Source organism: Artemia franciscana, chromosome 8, assembly GCF_032884065.1.
Source record: "Artemia franciscana chromosome 8, ASM3288406v1, whole genome shotgun sequence".
Lineage (NCBI taxonomy): Eukaryota > Metazoa > Arthropoda > Branchiopoda > Anostraca > Artemiidae > Artemia > Artemia franciscana.
Window position 1 is genome coordinate 12,370,920 of NC_088870.1, and position 18,838 is coordinate 12,389,757.

General features: G+C 35.0%; 1 protein-coding gene across 4 annotated transcripts in view; it reads left to right on the forward strand.

Annotated features, from left to right (window-relative positions):
- Positions 1–18,838, forward strand: part of LOC136029991 (protein neuralized-like) — a gene marked incomplete at its 3' end in the record, with an annotated part of 86,664 nt that overhangs the window by 51,473 nt on the left and 16,353 nt on the right. For all 4 annotated transcript variants that reach the window (XM_065708578.1, XM_065708580.1, XM_065708579.1 and 1 more), the window contains 3 exon segments: positions 1,689–1,849; positions 14,223–14,337; positions 18,538–18,753. In XM_065708578.1, coding sequence (XP_065564650.1) covers positions 1,689–1,849; positions 14,223–14,337; positions 18,538–18,753 — 492 coding nt within the window.

Here is an 18,838-nt window from a genome sequence, read left to right on the forward strand (position 1 = left end):
ACAAAGCTATGGAAACTACGACAAAGAATTATGGAAAACAGCCCGCGCAGAACGCATTATATTAAATACCCTACTTAACCTAACCCCTAACCACCTCTAAATATTAAATACTTAATTGAAATATACCTACATCGTAGAAAGTTTTACAGCTTTTAGCGAAAAAACTCATACAGTTTAAAATCACATCGAAGCAAACAGATGAATTATAGAAAAGACAAAGCTCAGATATAGCTAGAATAAACAAGTTAAATATGCTTGCGATAACAGCGAGTGTCAGTGTTTTATAATGTTCGTTTTTTTTCTTGTTATTTTCTAATGTTGTGTCAAATTTAGGTGGACCCAAGATCGGTGAGAGAAATATTTTGGGTTTTGGCAAGTGTATGGTCAGGTCAGTGTAATTCAATGAAGAACTATTGATTTATTAGGTTAATTTTGGATTGGGCTGAAGTTGTTCTATTGTAAATTGAATTTTAAGCTTTAGTTGGATTATTATCTGATTAGGCAGAAATCACTACGTGATTTTCATCCTCGGTTTATATTTTTGATTTGTTGTTACTGCTTTGAAGACCATATTGTTTCTAGTTTTTTCTTGTTTTACTTTCGGATTTTTGTCTTCATTTGGTCTGACGACAATTTGTTGACTATGCAGGCAAAATGTCTATACGGTATGTTTTTCTTCTGGTTAGCTCAAGTAGACATCTTTTATTTTGGTCACTCCTCTACTTCTGTACATGAGAAGGCACTTAAAGAAATATAGGCTACATCAGTTTTTGATATACTGTACTTAAACCTTTTGAATTTTATCACGTCGGACCCCACGCAGTTACGCATGGGCTTTGAAACCCAGGTCACTCTCAAAATTTTGAGAAAAGTTGAGATTTCTTAATAAGTGTGTTGGCACACTTATTAACGACACTCAAGAAGTGAAGTTAGGTTAATCATAATCAAATATACCAAAATATAATGAAAATTTAATGCTTTAGTAACAAAATTTGAGAAAGTACACTGAGAAATATAGAAAGCGGGTCGCCCAGAATGCATTATATTAAATATCTAACCGGCTCTATATATTAAATATTTAATTAAAATATACCTGCATAGTAGTTTATGTCACTCGGACTAAGCTGATTATTACCGAGTACACAGAAAATCGGTTTTATTACAGATCAAGAACAAAGCGTGGTCGCTATAATGCACAAGCACCAGTGTGTTCACAATTCATACACAGGCTTAGTCCTAGGGGGGGGATATCTCCAGCTGAAAGTCAGGCAACTCTAAGAGAAGATGGTAACAAGGACTCAAAAAAGTGCTAATTTAAATGACGATTTTTCTCTTATTTCCACCATGGTCCTTCGATTCCAGATTGGGAAGGGGGGAGAACTTTGTTATTTCTTCTTTTGATCCTCAAATAAATTTTGACTTCTATAAAATGAACAACCTTTTTTACATAAAACAGAAATACAAAATATGGTAAATATGTTTAGGAATGAACTTCACAAACGTATGCTAAATTTATCTACAATGTTTAAATGCTGGTACACATCAAATAGTCTCGGAGGAGTGAAATAAAACTACCATTTTAGGGGAGGGGGCATACTTGAAAACGTGGAGCCCCCTCCCTGGGTATACTAAATGTCGAATAATTTTTATTCTTTCAAGCTTGGCTAATAATATGTATTACGTTTTAGCGCCAAGGAATTCGTTAAACCAAAATTTAAACCCGTTGAGATTCCATTCAGTGCATGGTGAACACATACAATTGCTTAACGATGCTGCAACTGCTAGAAGAATCGAGTCATTTTGCCGAGGCATTTGCTTTTCAGACCGTCCCGTGAAAATATCTGAAAAGGTGAGGCTATACAAAAGAATTCTCACAGTGCAGATGTATGGGAATTATTTTCCCTCTGATAAATAAGAATTAGATTAAGCAGATTTTTTTTCTCTTATAAACGCTTGCTTTTAGATACAATATCTGAATTTGTCTATTTGAGCGTGTTTATGCAGAAAAAAAATGCTGGAGAGGCAGTTCAGACACATAATAGGGCAGAATTCACCCCATATTATTCCTATATGTGATTTTTTTTATTTAGTTTTTTAATTTTGTAACAATGTTTTGATAACCAGGCATGAGCCAGCAAATATTTTAAGGTGCCAAGACCATTATGACATTATTATGACACTTATTATTGCCCAGTTTGTATTTCCAACACTCCTGCCAAAATATTGGAAAATAGCGAATCATAGAAGAAAACTAATTCAGTATTTTGGTTTCTTGTTTTTTTAATATTTGGTTATATTTTGTAATACTTTTAATTTTATCACTTCTTTGAGTAATTTTTTTAAAATAATTAATTTGATTTTTTAATATTGCTAATTCAATATATTTTAGTTAGATTTACAGTAGCAGTCTCCAGTAAAACTAGAATAAAGATAGATTCAATTTACGATAAAAAACGTTCAAACTAAAAGCAAAACCATTAATAAGACAGTTGTAACATCATACTTTAAACAAGTTCAGTTAGGACGCCATAGAATTCTCACAGTCCAGACAGATGGGAATTATATTTGTTTCTGATGAGTATCTCCCTTTTAATTTTCTGCTTAAATATATTTATAGAAAGTTGTGTGAATTAAGAAATAAATGTTGTATTTGAAGATTGTGGAAATTGTTTTTCCTTTTTCGAGGGGATTTATTAAAGTAATGAAATGGAATACAGTTTTTACTCCATGGAAGTGGTTTCGTTACTTTGATAAAAGTTGTAGCCTACACTGAATTTAAATTTCGAAAATCAAGCCTACAAGATTTTTTTTTGTATGTAGTTTTGTATGCTAAATTCAAAATGCAGTAAGAGCAATCCGAAGTCGGTAGTTTCGCGTTGCAGTCTTAAGTTTTTTTTTTATTTGTTTTTGAAAAACAAAGTACCCAAGAAATGTTCTTGAAGAAATGTGAACCCGAAAAAAAAAAAAACTTCTTATACTGCGGAAAGATTTGTAAACTCCCAATAGAAAACTTTTTAAACTGTTGAAAAATAAATATATAAAGAAAGAATAAAAGAAAGGTTACTATGGTAGCCAGGTTACCCCGTCCTAGCCGAGTTGGTTGGTGCGCTGGATTCGGGATCCTTTGTCTGAGAGGACACGGGTTCGAATCCCGGTGTACCCAATTCTTCAGTTGGGACGGGGGTCAGTGGCGTGACTCTGTAAGCTTAGCCAGAGTCGACCCAGCTCTAAATGGGTACCTGGAAAAATCTGGGGAAGGTAAACAGGAAGGGTGTGTGAAAGCACAGGATGGCTGGCCCCCAACCCCCCATTGCACTTCCTGGCTGAAGGGCCAAGAAACGGAGATCGGCACCGCCGGTAGGGACTGTAAAGTCTAATGCCGTATCCTTTACCTTTACCTTACCTTAGTAACCTTTAATTCCTAATACCCTACCTAATATTCTTCTAATATGTTTCTCTGACGCTCAATCCTAATGAAATATACCAAAGTAAGATAAAAATACAATACAAATTTGGGCTATATTTTTGCATATTAGGGGGAGGGGGTAAAAGTGTAGCGGAACTGTATGCCTAATGTGTTAGGTACAATTATATTGCATATTATATAGTAAGAATTGTTTTTGAACTTCACAATGTCCAAATATTTTACCCCACCCCCTAATGTGCAAATATATAGCCCAAATTATATATTTTTCATCTATTCTGACACTTCTCTTTGTCTTGTCTCACGCTAAGCTGAAAGAAACTGACGAAAGAAACTGGTTCCATAATGCGTCAATGAAAGAACAACTTGAGCGGTAGGAGATTTATCATACAAGTACCAAAGAAACTTTTACTTAAGTAATTTTGTTGTTGGAAAATTATTATTCCAATAATAATGCCAATAATAAAAAAATTGGAAAATTCCGGTATTTATTTTTAGTTTGAGAGAATTATAGCCCGTCTTAATCTCTTGTATGATCTGAACTGTAAGTTTCTATAAAAGTAGAAAAAAAGTAATTTTCCAAAACTCTCCAAAACCCAGTTCAACCCGGATTAATGTGAAATGAATTTGACGTTTGACGATTTGACAAATGAGTGAAAAATAAATTTGACAAATGTGTTTGACAGACTAAAACTTAAGTCGTATATGAATGTAGAATTGTTTTGGACTAAGTTTTTTAACACTTTGTTTCTACGTTCATGCACGTCACTGGGGAGTGTACTTGTATTCTCAACCCTTCAGTTATTGTCTGATTAATTATGTATGCAGTCATGCATAGGTATATCTTGGATATTTGGTGGTGGGGAACAGACGTGCCTAAGATTGATGTTCCTCCTGTATATTGAAGCTGGAATTACCTGTAGCTTTAAATATCTTAAATACCAATTTTCTTTATTCTAGGATCTAATCGGAAGGGGAAGGGGCACCTGGTCGGGACCATTCTGTGATTTCTGAAAAAGGCGTAAGAGAAAATTGAAAAAGAACTGTTTTAGCGAGAAGTCGAATAATTATAGGAAAGATCAGCGTGATATGTACAACCATTCAACAGCATAAAGAAAAAAGAAACGATCTTATAAACTGTATTGAAACACTGAAAACCTCTCCGCGTAGCTTTTGCGTCCGCTCTCGTACCTATACAAAAAATCATTTAATTTTGATATCCAAGCACGTGCAACTACATCTGAATTTTCTTCGGGGGAGGGGTAATACTTTTTTATGATTTAAATCAAAAGCCCAGAAATTTGAAAATTTAGGATATAAGCTGGGGGCCAGCCCTTTACCCTCCCTCTTGGGTTTTGTCTGTCCAAGTATCTTTCAGAAAAACTTTCAATTGATTAGAACTTTCTTTATAATACGTCTCTCCCAAACTAATAAATAAATAAAATAACAATATAAAACCGCCCTTCAGCAAACATCAGATGTTAAAAAATCAATAAGTACAAGATCATTATCATTTGAGGTCCTTTTAAATCCCCCGCAAATTTCTTCACCCTTGTTTAATTGTTATAGAAAGGAAGTCTCGAAGACCATTTCCCCTATATCCGGGGTGTAGAATTGTAATCCAATACATTTGAAGCAAGACCGGAAATTTGAAACGCATTGTATCTGTAAAGTTAGCTGTTCAATTATAATGATTATTTGGCAAAGGTAAAATGACTCTTTAACTTCTTATACACACGCATAAGAAGCAATGGTTTAATGTTTGAGGCAATTTTTTATTTAAATAGTTACAGTATATGCATTGACGTAATTAGGGAGGTTTAGGATGATGGGTAGGCAAAAATTTTCTCTCCCTTGATCTAAGGTATACATGTATTTGAATCATTGCAAACTTTGGGTTGTCGGTGCGCTTTTTAGATAGACAGCTAAATCATTGAATTGAACTTTACTGTCGTAACAGCGGTGTTAATACACGAAACTTTAGGGGTGTGTATGTTTTCTTTAAGAATCAGGGGAAGGATGACGCAAATTCGGATTTTTTGAAATGAAGATGCCAAAAAAGGTATTTTTCAAAATATAGGGGGAGTAGGACCAAAACTCTAGAAGGACCCCATCCCCGATTCAAGCCACTGTATTAGAGAAACAATTTGAAACCAGGAGAAAGTGGACTGGCAAAGCTTCTTGTATACACGTTTTAATGCAAGCTCTAAAAGAAAAGAAAAAATCAAAAGCAAACTTTCCTTCTTTCTATTTAAGTCTGCCCAACAAACCATCTAGTATCAACCTATTTCAATAGAAATTGAGGTGAGATATCACAATTCAAATGTTATTTCAGCTAGCAATCTCAATATAAAGTTTACGCTGAGTCGCTATGCTTCATTAAATGGGGATGATTTTACACATATGTTCAAATCTTGAAAAATAAATCCTTCGCCAGACAGGCACTTTGGCTAGTTATTTAAGTTAAAAACTAATTTAAAATTTTCTTCGAAATTAACTAAAAATTCAAAGGAAATTATTATAGCAAAAACTATAAGCATTCACAACATTAATGGGGGAGGGGGCATTTAACCGCCCCTAGATTTATTTATTCCTTAACGAGATTTTGATAAATGCATATGTTGGGGGTATTTTCATTGAAAATGGTTTCTTTTGTGTTTTCATTAAAAAATGAAAATACTAAATATGCCCCTTAGATTTTGAAAAGTACACCTCCCCCTGTTTCCTACATTGATGCCACGGTAAACATGGCATCTCTCTGTTCTGGATTATCGGATCTGACTAATCGCCGAGGTTCGGAGTGGATTATCCACGACAGACAAGTACTGAAGAACTTAGTTCGGATGTGTATCAGAAAAAAAAGTAGAGAGACAAGAGGCCCTGTTGGGAACGTGTCTAACCCGAGGCTCTGAATTAACCTCTGAATTCTATTAAAAATTATATAAAAAAACAAGTTTTCTTAACTGAAAGTAACCTAACTTTAACCTAACTTTACCTAATTTTACTTCTCTAGTGTGCACCATATAATACATGAGTACCCATCTTTACAAAAAACTAAGGATGCCATGAAACATTTATTATAGGCCTATGTGTGAATTTACATATGACATTAAATAAAAAAATGTCCCTAGATTTTCTTGGACCAGAGGTCCAAAAGTTTGGCGAGAAAACAGATCTTGCAGAATTATTACCCAAATCTTGTAGGCTTATAATCCATAGATTATACTTGGATATTTAAATTCAGTGTACAACTTTTATCAAAGTAACGAAACCACTTCCATGGAGTAAAAACTGTGTTCCATTTCATACCTATGATAAATCCGCTCGAAAAAGGAAAAACAATTTCCACAATCTTCAAATACAACATTTATTTCTTAATTCACACAACTTTCTATAAATATATTTAAGTAGAAAATTAAAAGCGAGATACTCATCAGAAAAAAATAAAATTCCCATCTGTGTGGACTGTGAGAACTCTATGGCGTCCTAACTGAATTAAAAAAAACAAAACAAGTTTTTCTAAACTGAAAGTAAGGAGCGATATTAAAACTTAAAACGAACAGAAATTATTCCGTATGATGAAAGGGGCTGTTCCCTCCTCACCGCCTCGCTCCTTACGCTAAAGTTTTTTATTATTTTAAAAAGTAGAACTGTGACAAATAGTCAAACTTTAGCGTAAAGAGCGGGTGTTGAGGAGATACAGCTCCTTACATAATTTTTGGCTTTTTTGGCTAAATGGCTTTCTCAAAGTTTTGATCGGAGGATTTTGAGAAAAAGGGGTGGGGGAGGGGGCCTAGTTTTTGTCCCTATTCTTTAAGAATGACCCCTGAATCACAAAGACCGTTTAATTAGAATAAATAGCTCTTTTGAAATTGCTGAAAATAGACCTACTATAGCATAAAGAGCGAGGCATTGAGGAGGGGATAAACCCCTTTGTATACATAATAATTTTAAGTTTTAATGTTGCTCCTTGCTTTCAGTTGAAAAAAACTTGTTTTTTAAATTTAATTTCCCATGGTTTTTTTAAACAATGCTGGAATATCCAGCGCCCCTTTCATGGAAATTCTCTTCCCCCATGGAAAGATCCCCCCACGTAACCCACAAAATTCCAGCTTTTTGGTCACTTAAAAAGGACACTAGAACTTTTAATTTCCGTTAGAATGAGCCCTCTCGCGACATTCTAGGACCACCGGGTCAATACCATCACTCCTGGGAAAAAAAAATAACAAATAAACACGCATCCGATTCCACATTTTTGCAGGTAAGAGCTTGAAACCTCTATAGTTGGTTCTCTGAAACACTGAATATGATGGTGCGATTTTATTAAGGTTCTATGACTTCTAGGTTGTGTTTCCCACTTTTTTCAAAAATAAGGCAAATTTTTTCAGGCTCGTAACTTTTTGATGGGTAAGGCTAAACTTGATTAAACTCATATATTTAAAATCAGCTTTAAAATCCGATTCTTTCGATGTATCCATTTGTATCAAAATTCCGTTTTTTTTTAGCAGGGTCACTCCATACTACAGTTCCTATTTGTCTTGAGTAAAAATTTGTTTTAAACTGGAAGCCACATCAGTATATGTCTTAGCCTGCTATTAATGTACCAATGAAGAGTCATTTGTAGCTTGGCTACTTCTTGTATGATTTATAAGTCTTCCTTTTGGATACCACATTGTTCGAAATAATATAAAAGAAATATCTCAAGTGCATTGTCAATTGTCCGAAGCCTATCAGTGACGAGTCCGCCCTTGATGAGATCAGCGTAACTATAGCATTAGTTTGGATTAATCCCCTTATTTCCTCACAACCATCACGAATTTTAAAATTGTAGTTTTGATCAAAGATTATGGTATAGGCATAATGTAGCATAATCTTTGCTCAAGTAACTCCCCAAGTAATCCCTCGAGTAATATTTGATCTGTAACTTCCCAAATATGTTTTTGTGTCCTCTCCTATAGATGTTGAAAAACTAGTTTTCCCCCTTAATTTCAGTGATTTGACGACACTGCTGTGACAGAGGTCAGGGGCACTCAAAGGGGAGTTCAGGGGGTTTTCGTCAAATTATTATACTAGATAGCAAGCAATGAGAGATAAATGAATGCTTCTTTTAGAGCTGTGTGTAAACTGTGATGCAGTGGTGTCTATTAGAGGGGAGGGGGGGGGGGTGGCGAATGGGCTCGAGATTTTTTGGCCTCCTCCCTCATATATCTTTTTTAGGAGAAAATATCGCAGAAACTTTTACATCAAGCCGTACGAAGTAATAATTCAGTTCTTTACTCCCAATCTATGCCTGAGTGTAGAAACTCAAATGGTGGGAGCGTGCACCGTGTGACAGCAGTACTGTGGTAGTTAAATGCTGTTTTCTTCTTAATTTGACTATTTTGCCGTGTTCTAAATTTATGCTTAGAAATAGTCTTTTACATTTTCCAAGTGCATAGAACCAGGCTCTTTCCGGTCCGGAAACTGTCAAACATCTGTGAAACATAGAACATTTGATAAATAGAATGTAAAGAATAACAAAACTCTTCATCTCTTAAAGTTTGACAATGCTGCTTCCATTTTCGTGACTGTTATATCCAAGCATTAAGACATTACAGTGTGTGGTGCGGGGAATGTTTCATAGCCAATGGGGAGAAGATACCATTTCCCTCGTTAATGCCAATCAAATTTGTTAACGTTGAAAATACATCGACGAACCTGAAAAATTAATTTGCACAGGATATAAAAATGCAGATTAATTTGCGCCTTCATGTGGTGCTCCCTTTGAATTGGGTGTTACAACTTTTGTAACACCTTATATATATATATATATATATATATATATATATATATATATATATATATATATATATATATATATATATATATATATATATATATATATATATATATATATATATATATATATATATATATAATTGCCATATTCATCGTCGCATCCTGACAGTCACCTTCTAGTTGATTGAGATGTCTCCTTTCTTCGCTTGAATTATTTTCTTTGCTTAACGTCTGTTTGCTTTCGCTTTTCTTTTTCTCTATAGACTATCTTTTCACATCGTTTGTTCATTAGTCCCCCACATACGTGCTAGAGATCTATCTTTCTTGTGCAACTTAATGAGGCAGTCCAGACACGTCTCTATGAACTTTAAATTCCTAGATTCTGGGGTCACTTTACACTAGCTCTGTAAATTGTCACGTTTGTCCTGTGATCCGAAAATTCAATATAAAATTCCACTTTCCCATGCCGCCTTTTTCTGCAATTTCTGCAATTGGCTAACGAAACAACCTTCTGTATTCCCTGCAAAAGCATGGCCAGGATTGAATTTGGGAGGGTGTTCAGCCTCCGTCTCATTATATACGTTTAAATTGCATTTTTTGAAACTTATGATCGCCTGATCGCCTATTCTTTATCAAACAGTTCGTGGTAACGAACTGTAGTAAGGAGCGACCCGGCTCTATAGTAACCAAAACTCTAAAAAATGGAATTTTGATACCAATGCCTACATCAAAAGAATCGCATTTTAATGCTGATTTTAAACATATAAATTTCATCGAGTTTAGTCTTACTGATCAAAAGTTACGAGCCTGAGAAAATTTGCGTTATTTTAGAAAATAGGGGGAAACGCCCCCTAGAAGTCATAGAATGTTAACGAAAATCACACCGTCAGATTCAGCGTATCAGAAAACCCTACTGTAGAAGTTTCAAGCTCCTATCTACAAAAATGTGGAATTTTGTATTGTTTGCCAGAAGGCAGATCACGGATGCGTGTTTATTTGTTTTTTGTTTTTTTTTTCCAGGGGTGATCGTATCGACCCAGTTGTCCTAGAATGTTGCAAGGGGGCTCATTCTAACGGAAATGAAAAGTTCTAGTGCCCTTTTTAAGTGACCAAAAAAATTGGAGGGCACCTAGGCCCCCTCCCACGCTAATTATTTTACCAGAGTCAACGGATCAAAATTCTGAGATAGCCATTTTATTCAGCGTAGTCGAAAAACCTTATAACTATGTCTTTGGGGACGACTTACTTCCCACAGTCCCCATGGGAGTGGCAACAAGTTACAAACTTTGACCAATGCTTACATATAGTAATGGTTATTGGGAAGTGTACAGGCGTTTTCAGGAGGATTTTTTGGTTGGGGGAGGGGTTGAGAAGAGGGGGATATGCTGGGGGAACTTTCCATCGATAATTTGTCATGGGGGAAGAAAATCTCCATGAAGGGAGCGCAGGATTTGCTAGCATTATTAAAAAAAAACAATGAAAAAATAAATACGAAAAAGTTCTTTCATCTGGAAGTAAGGAACAGCATTAAAACTTAAAACAAACAGAAATTATTACCCATTTGAGGGGCTCAAAAGCAAAAAAAGCAAACTTTCGCATGCAAACCGATTGGGGTTCGCGTAGCGCAGGTGCCGATCTCCTGATTCTCAGCCCTCGGCCGGGGTGCAATTTGAGGGGCTCACCTCCTCCTAATACCTCGCTCTTTACGCTAAAGTATTTTTAGTAATTTCAACTATTTATTCTACGGTTTATTTATTCTGGGGTCATTCTTAATGAATTGGGACAAAATTTAGGCTTTAGTGTAAAGAGCGAGGATCTGACAAGGGGGCGAACCCCCTCATATATGTAATAAAAATATGAGAATACAAAAGTTCTTTACGTAAGCTAATTTATAAGTTACGTAAATCTTTTAATAAAAATATTCGTAAAGAATTAAAAGTTCTAGTTGCCTTTTTAATTAACCGAAAAATCGGAGGGCAAATAGGCTTCCTCCCCCGCTCTTTTTTCTCAAAATCATTCGATCAATCAAAAAATGCAAATTTCGCTTTAATTATTCCTCTGCGGAGAGCCAAAATCAAAACATGCATTGATTCAAAAACGTTCAGAAATTAAATAAAAAAAAAACAAGTTTTTTTAACTGAAAGTAAGGAGCGACATTAAAACTTAAAACGAACAGAAATTACTTCGTATATGAAAGAGGCTGCTTCCTCATCAACGCCCCGCTCTTTACGCTAAAGTTTTTTACTGTTTTAAAAACAAGAATTGAGAGACAGAGTCAAACTTTAGCGTAAAGAGCGGGGCGTTGATGAGGAAGCAGCCTCTTTCATATACGAAGTAATTTCTGTTCGTTTTAAGTTTTAATGTCGCTTCTTACTTTCAGTTAAAAAAACTTGTTTTTTTTATTTAATTAAATATAGGCCAATGGAAAGAATTCAAAAGCATTGACAAAGACCAGTTAGGGCGGGGGGTACTATGGTACCAGTTAAAAAAAATTATTAATTCTATCTCAATAAATCTCATAGGCTAAATTCCCATATTCAAAAATGTGAGTAGAGTTTGTTCACTGATAAATTAAATAAGGATAGAGCATTAGCTTGAATCTTACGAAAAAATGCCCAAAATTTTAAATCATTTAAACTTTGGCGAAGCAAAACCTGGTGGATGTTCAATGGTGGCTAAATATTATCTGCTAGGCAATATCACTGTCAAAGCATGACGACCCAGAGCTGGTCGAATGCAAGGGACACCAATAGTTATTAAAGCCAAAATATTTAAAAGGTGAGAGATAATGTGCAGTGCACCCCTGGCTGCACTTTAGAAAGCTAGTTTATGCTAGCTAGTATATGCAGTATGTGCAGCCAAAATATTTAAAAGGTGAGAGATACTGTGCAGTGCACCCCTGGCTGCACTTTAGAAAGCTAGTTTATGCTAGCTAGTATATGCAGTATATGCAGCCAAAATATTCAAAAGGTGAGAGATACTGTGCAGTGCACCCCTGGCTGCACTTTAGAAAGCTAGTTTATGCTAGCTAGTATATGTATTATATGCAGTATATGCAGCCAAAATATTTAAAAGGTGAGAGATACTGTAGTGCACCCCTGGCTGCACTTTAGAAAGCTAGTTTATGCCTAAAGAAGGAGCACAATATAAAAAAAAAACTTGAGGGAATCCAGTGTGCAAGGTTTCATTGAACTGTTTGTGAATTGGGAAAAGTCCATAACTACCTAATGTTCTTCCACTTCCTCCTTTAGTATTTCTATGTAAGTCGTAATAGTATGAAACGGGCTTTAGTCCAGTGTTGCAAATCTATGCTGTGGTTTATTTTTGGGCGATATTTTTAACACCTAATGTATTAGGCCAAGTATGTGGTAGGCATAATGCGCATAAACATTCTTATTTATTTGCATAAAATTTGAATTTTGCCATAAGGTAAATTTGTACTGGAACTTAAGGTATCATAATGAATAAATCCTTCGCGTATTATTCAGAATCATATTCTGAATAGTGTTGAAAAAAGGTCTAATATTTTGTTTCTATTCATAACTAAAAATATTACCAACAAGAAATTAAATTTTGAAAACATATGTCCTAAGCCTTAATATATAACTTAACGCTTTGTGGATTTTTCTAGTATGGACTTTGTATATTCCCTTTGTACCAGTACCAAGAAATATAGTCCCATATTCCGTAGTGATCGGTTTCAATACATCTGAGCATCAGTATGATCGGCTAAAATTATGATGCAACAAGAGAAGCAAGCTGGGAGAAATTTGTCCTGAAATTTGAGGGTTTTTAAAGAAAAGGTTGTTTTGTTAAAAGTGTCCTTTATTCAGTGACGGTTCTTGCCTCTCTTCTGCCTGGGGAAAAATCGTAGTTAGCCCCCCCCCCTGTCCGCACAAAATTTTTGAGCAAAATTTTAACAGAATTTTTAAGCCAAATTTTAACAAATTTTAATTTATTCACATAAATATTTTTAATTTTTTAATTAATTGATTTTTTATTTATTATTTAATTTCTTTAATCAATATTAATTTTATTGTTTTTTTTAATTTTTCATTTATTAACTACTCCCTCTACTTAATGTTGATTAAAAATAAAATTTGAAAATTACAAAATAATTATAACGGTCAGTTAGCCGGTTATTTATTTCAAATTTTATGCCCCCAAAATGTTTCCGCCCAGGGCAAATGCCCCCTCTGCCCTCCTTCCAAAATTGCCTCTTCCTTTGTTTTGTCGAACGTAACAGAGCTGTAAACTTGACACTATGTGTGTTGTTTATCTTCAGGGGTAGGAGCAGTTGGTATTTGTTATCCGGTGTTTGTGACTTTGAATGGTTTTTTTTTCACAAATTGCAAGCACTAATAACATCCCATATGGGAAAAAATTTCAACTACGGTCTTATACATTCCTACCGGGCGGAAAATTTTCTTTGACTAAGTTTCAACTCCGCTTGTGTGTCTATTAATGCTTGGAGTAATGTTATTTTTTTTAGAATTCATAGTCCTTTACGATCGTTTACTCAGAGAAAAACATTTAGCTTAGGGTATTTTGGAAGCTACGGTCTTGTGTCCTTGCCAAATTAAAGAAAGACAACCTATTGTTTAGACTAGTCGTAATTAGTTTGATTAATTAAGTGTTGTTTCGTTTCTGGCAAAGAAATGGCTCATTTCGGCGATCGAGATATAGTAACTCTTATTGGTCTTGAAGAGTTGTAGAATTCTCCCTGGAAATTGAGATGTTTCTTTAAAGTAAAATTGTCTTTTTATCACAAAAAGTATCGAAAAGTATACATCTTGGATTTTTTTCATTGGTAAAGACAAACACTTTCGAATCCTATTTTAAGATGTAAATCTGGACATGACCCGTCCCCGAAAAAAACTCCTGGCTACAGGGCGTCCATGAATTTTTTTTTAATTTCTAGTTCATTGTCCCTTGTTTGTAGATGAATCTCCTTTTCACAAAAGTTATTTTTAAATTTATTGTTTTTCCTATGTATAAATTATTGTTTACTATTTTAAAGGTCACAATAAGATTAGCTGAGGCTTCTACGAGTTGGAGTGGCGTCCTGAGGATAGGTATGACATCAACAGATCCTATAGCTCTTCAAGGTGCTCTCCCTAAATACGCATGCCCAGGCAAGTTCCTATTTATATATTTTTTCATAATATTTATTTATTTTTATCATAAAAAGCGCTACCTGTTTACGAAATCTGAGTTACCTTTTACCAATAAGAAAAATAAAAACAACTTCTAAGATAACACGTGGTAACTTCATTTGTTTAAGAATCATCTCTTAGAATATCACCTCTAACCATAACGAGTGGGAAAAAAATGTCATTGTCAAAGTTTTTTAATTTAATTGATTTAATATTAAGAGTCAACTGATAAATCCAATTTGTAACAAGAAATTGTAAAGGGTACTCGGGACTTCAGGGAAAGTCCTTTCGTTTAAGGTTCATGTTCTTTATGCAAGTTTTTCGTATATGTTCCTGTGGCGCTAGAGCTTTATAAGACGACAATTTTACCATCATTTGATAACAGAGATTCAGTTCTATCTATTTACCAAAATAAAGTTTAGGGCAATCCTCCCTGTGAGGTCTAAATACGCCATCGTCGTTTTTTAATGTAGGGTCTTTTTTGGGCCTCTTTAGACGCTGTAAAAACTTCGGTAAAATTCTAGTTGATTGACTTCTTGCTATCTCAGAAAGGAGTTAGGTTAGGAAATGAAATTTTCAGGGACGGGTCTACAGGCTAAAGTATGTCCCGGGAAGGTATTTTAAAGTACCCACCTCCACTCCTCCCTCTAGAGGCCCTGACCTTTGATGACCTTCAAAAATATGTGTGTTATAAAAGTGAAATCTTGCAAAATAGATCTTCTGCTTGAATGAAGTACAACAATTTGTTTTCAACTTCACAACTTTGTTCAATCCAAATTTATAAGGTTTTAAAGATATGCAAATACATTTCCTAAATTTTGAAAAAAAAACATTGATTTGGCTCAGAATTTTACTCAAATAACAGGAATTGTATTTTTCAGAACTAAAGGCAGAGAAAAAGCAACTGGTTACTGAAAATTAAGGTAAAATGTTTTTTTGTCAAAATTTCAATAGGTATAAACCTGTCATGTAGGCGAATTTCAGGGCTCTCTAGAGGGAGAAGGAGTGGAGGTGGGTACTTTAAAATACCTTCACGGGAGATACTTTAGCCTGTAGAGCCATCCCCGAAAGTTTCATTTTCCTAACCTAATCCCTTTCTGAGATAGCAAGAAGTCACTCAACTAGAATTTTACCAAAACTTCAATCAGTTTGAATAAGCTCTAATTTCATTATATATTTATTTATATTTTTACGCTAGATTAATATGACACACGTTTTTGCAAAGGTAGCAACTTAAAAACACAACTTTTCAGAATAAAAATATTTTTTATCATTACTCGTTCCTGAATGGCTACTACAGTAAATTTCAGATATCCATGGAAGGATAATGTCTTGGCTACGATAATTAAAAGGGTGACATATGCCATTTTGATCGAAAATGAGATATGTATGTCTCATGGTAAACTGAGCACGAGGAATCGAATGGTGCAGTCAGAATTGTCCTGTCTCGTACCGTTAAGAAGACTAAGACACGTGCAGAGCACATGTCTTCTTTTTGACCTTGTTCTTTCGGACTTTGATATTATCTTGTTGTGGAGCTATAACACGGCCACCTGGGATTTGTTTCCTTTTTTGTCAAAGAAATAGGAGACATACACCATAAAATGGAATAACTTTGAATTCGTTCGAAATGCATGAATTAAATTTATACCACTGAAAAGAGTGATAAAAGTTCGTTTTTGAAAATGTTCCCTTTATCTTCTTCAGAGTGATCACAACCGACAAACCTTTTGGTTTAACTTTTCAGGAGTTTTTGGTTCTCCTGAAAAGTTGCAAAATGGCGTATGTCGCCCTTTTAGGTATCACAACCGATCTGCTTTGTGTATTATCTTCATTACTCCAGGAAACCGAATTATTGTAAAGAATAAAAATTATGTACCTACTAAAAAACAATACTTTGTAGTGCATACTACCCAGTTATATTAGGGTGCAGTAACTCAATAACGCGATTTGTATGAAATAAGAACGTTAACGTTATAAAACAAGAACGTTAATTATATTAAAATGTTAACGATATGACTTAATAATAACGTAATTATTTAATAAAAACAGCACGCATTAAAAAATATAAAATGCCTATTTCGAATAACCTTACGAATTTGCTTGATCTCGGTTGCCACGCCATCCAATTGTTTGGATTGTCAAAAGTATGTTGTGCTTAATTCAAAACTTGTACTTTGAATATTTCAAAAGTGGGGCGCGATTGTGTGCCATAAATGAAGTTAGTGCCTTGTATGCCATATGGTAAGTTTGAATTAGTATAAATACCTTTTTCTAATATCTTGGCTATGAAGACATGAGGACCATGGACCCTAAGAACAAGGGTTGTACAGAAAAAGGTACAAAACAGACGCTGTAAATCCCTCCTTCTATATTTTTTTTCTTTAATTTACCCCCTTATTGATAAACATTTCTGTTTGGCTTGCTGAGAATAGTTATTTTCTTTCGTTCTATATCCCATATTGAGCTGGTTTCCTCCTAATTCTCTTTCCAGAAATGACGCATGTAAGAAAATAAATTTACAAGCTATATGGACCTTAATGTGCTCCATAAAACTCACCATGGTTCATAGGAAAATTGATTACATAAATGTAACTTGGAAATAAAAGGGGATAGCAAAAATTGGAATGATGTCTTTTCATTGCTATGCTTACGGCTTTCTTATTTATTTTTATGTTTTCTTCGTTGGTCTATGTCACACACGTCTGCTTGGTGGGAAAATACGAAATAGTACTTCTTTAAAGAGTAGTAAGAGCTGTGCTCTTTAACCAATGTATTTAAGGTTTTAATTACATAGCGACTAGTTGGGGCAAGAACTGTAGGTTTACTTCCCATCAAATCTTCCAAAACCTATTAAAAAAAACGACCCAGAAACAGAAAATAATCTTCATGAAAACATGAAAATCTGCAGATTTGGAGTACTTGCTGGAGAAATGTACGCTGCTATATTAGTGTCTATCTCTGTAACCTAAGTATGCTGCAGTGATTAGGCAGATGTGACATTCTTTATGCTCTCATTTAAAAAGTCTGTACTATATAACTATTGGCTGGAAGGATTAAATATGCTTGAGTGTGTGGAGCAGCATTATCCAATGATTTTTTTTTTCACTGACATGGATGATAGTTTATCTTTTAGCAACTGTTTTTCAAACTGCGTGCCTAAAATCAAGTGTTGAGCATTTTTCTATCCTGTCTCTTTTTGCGCGGCACTTGAAATTCTTGCGTATTTGTCTAGAATAAGGGCTACCAACTCTTTGCTGTAATTCTATTCAACTCCTTTGCAGAATCAACTCCATATATCCTTCCTCCCAACCCCCTTTTCGTCCACTTAACACCAAGGGTGTGTGCATTTAGGAATGGTGAAGAGGGAGAAGGGTGACCAGGGCAAGCATTCCTTATCACCATGGGCAGGAGGGGGGGGTTGTTGCTAAGTTTATTTTTAAGGCCATTGTGATACTCATTTGCTACTTCGCATAAAAATAAAAAATATAGTCAGGGGAGGGGTGCAAGGCTAATTTGCCCATCAACCCTACCAACGGACTTACATGCACCCCCTGTTTGGAAACCCTGTTTTGGAATATATTAGAGCTTCGGTCGCTGGTTATTTAGTTTGGAACGGGTGTAGACGGTGTGTCTCTGTAAGCTCAGCCTAAGTCGATCCTCATCTAAATAGATAAATAGAGAATTTGGGGAAAACACGGGAAGTGACGAATGACTTGTCCCTAACCACACGTTGCACTCCTGGCCGAAGATAGAAAATCAGGAGATAGATATCTGCGCTACGCAGACCATTGGTCATTATGCGAAAAAGGATTTTTTTTAAGTTTTTGGTTGCATTGACTATACTAGAGACATTGATTAACTTATATTTACATGTCACCTATATTTACACATGAACAAAATAAGCATAAGCTATTCATAAGCTAAGCATATATAAGAAGGCAACATAAGCATAAGTTACTTGAGAAAGTACTTAGTGATCCTAAAGTATGCTTTGGTACTTCTGGGCTTGAAATATCAAGCTATTTTACTGAAGCATCAAGTACTCAGGGAAAGTTATGCCTAAGGAAAACCCAGAACTGTATTTTTTACTTGGTTAGCACTTGAAGTAATTGTGTTTGAAGTAACTTCCCAACGCTTGCTATTCTGACAAATTAATTTCAACAATATATTATTTAGATCTCACCAACAAACCAGGCTATTGGGCCAAAGCAATTCACGAAAGACACTCGGAACAAGGAACCATCATTTCTTACTATGTAACAGTAGCTGGTGATCTACACTATTCAGTGAATGGGGAAGACAAAGGGATCCTTCTCTCTGGGATTGACACTCGTCACTCCCTTTGGGCGCTAATTGATATCTATGGAAATTCAGTCGGAGTTGACTTTGTTGGTAAGTTTCTTAATTGTTTTAGAATTGTTGTTATATATTTAAACAGTGGCTAGAGGTATAAGTAGCTGCATAACAAGTTCTAACA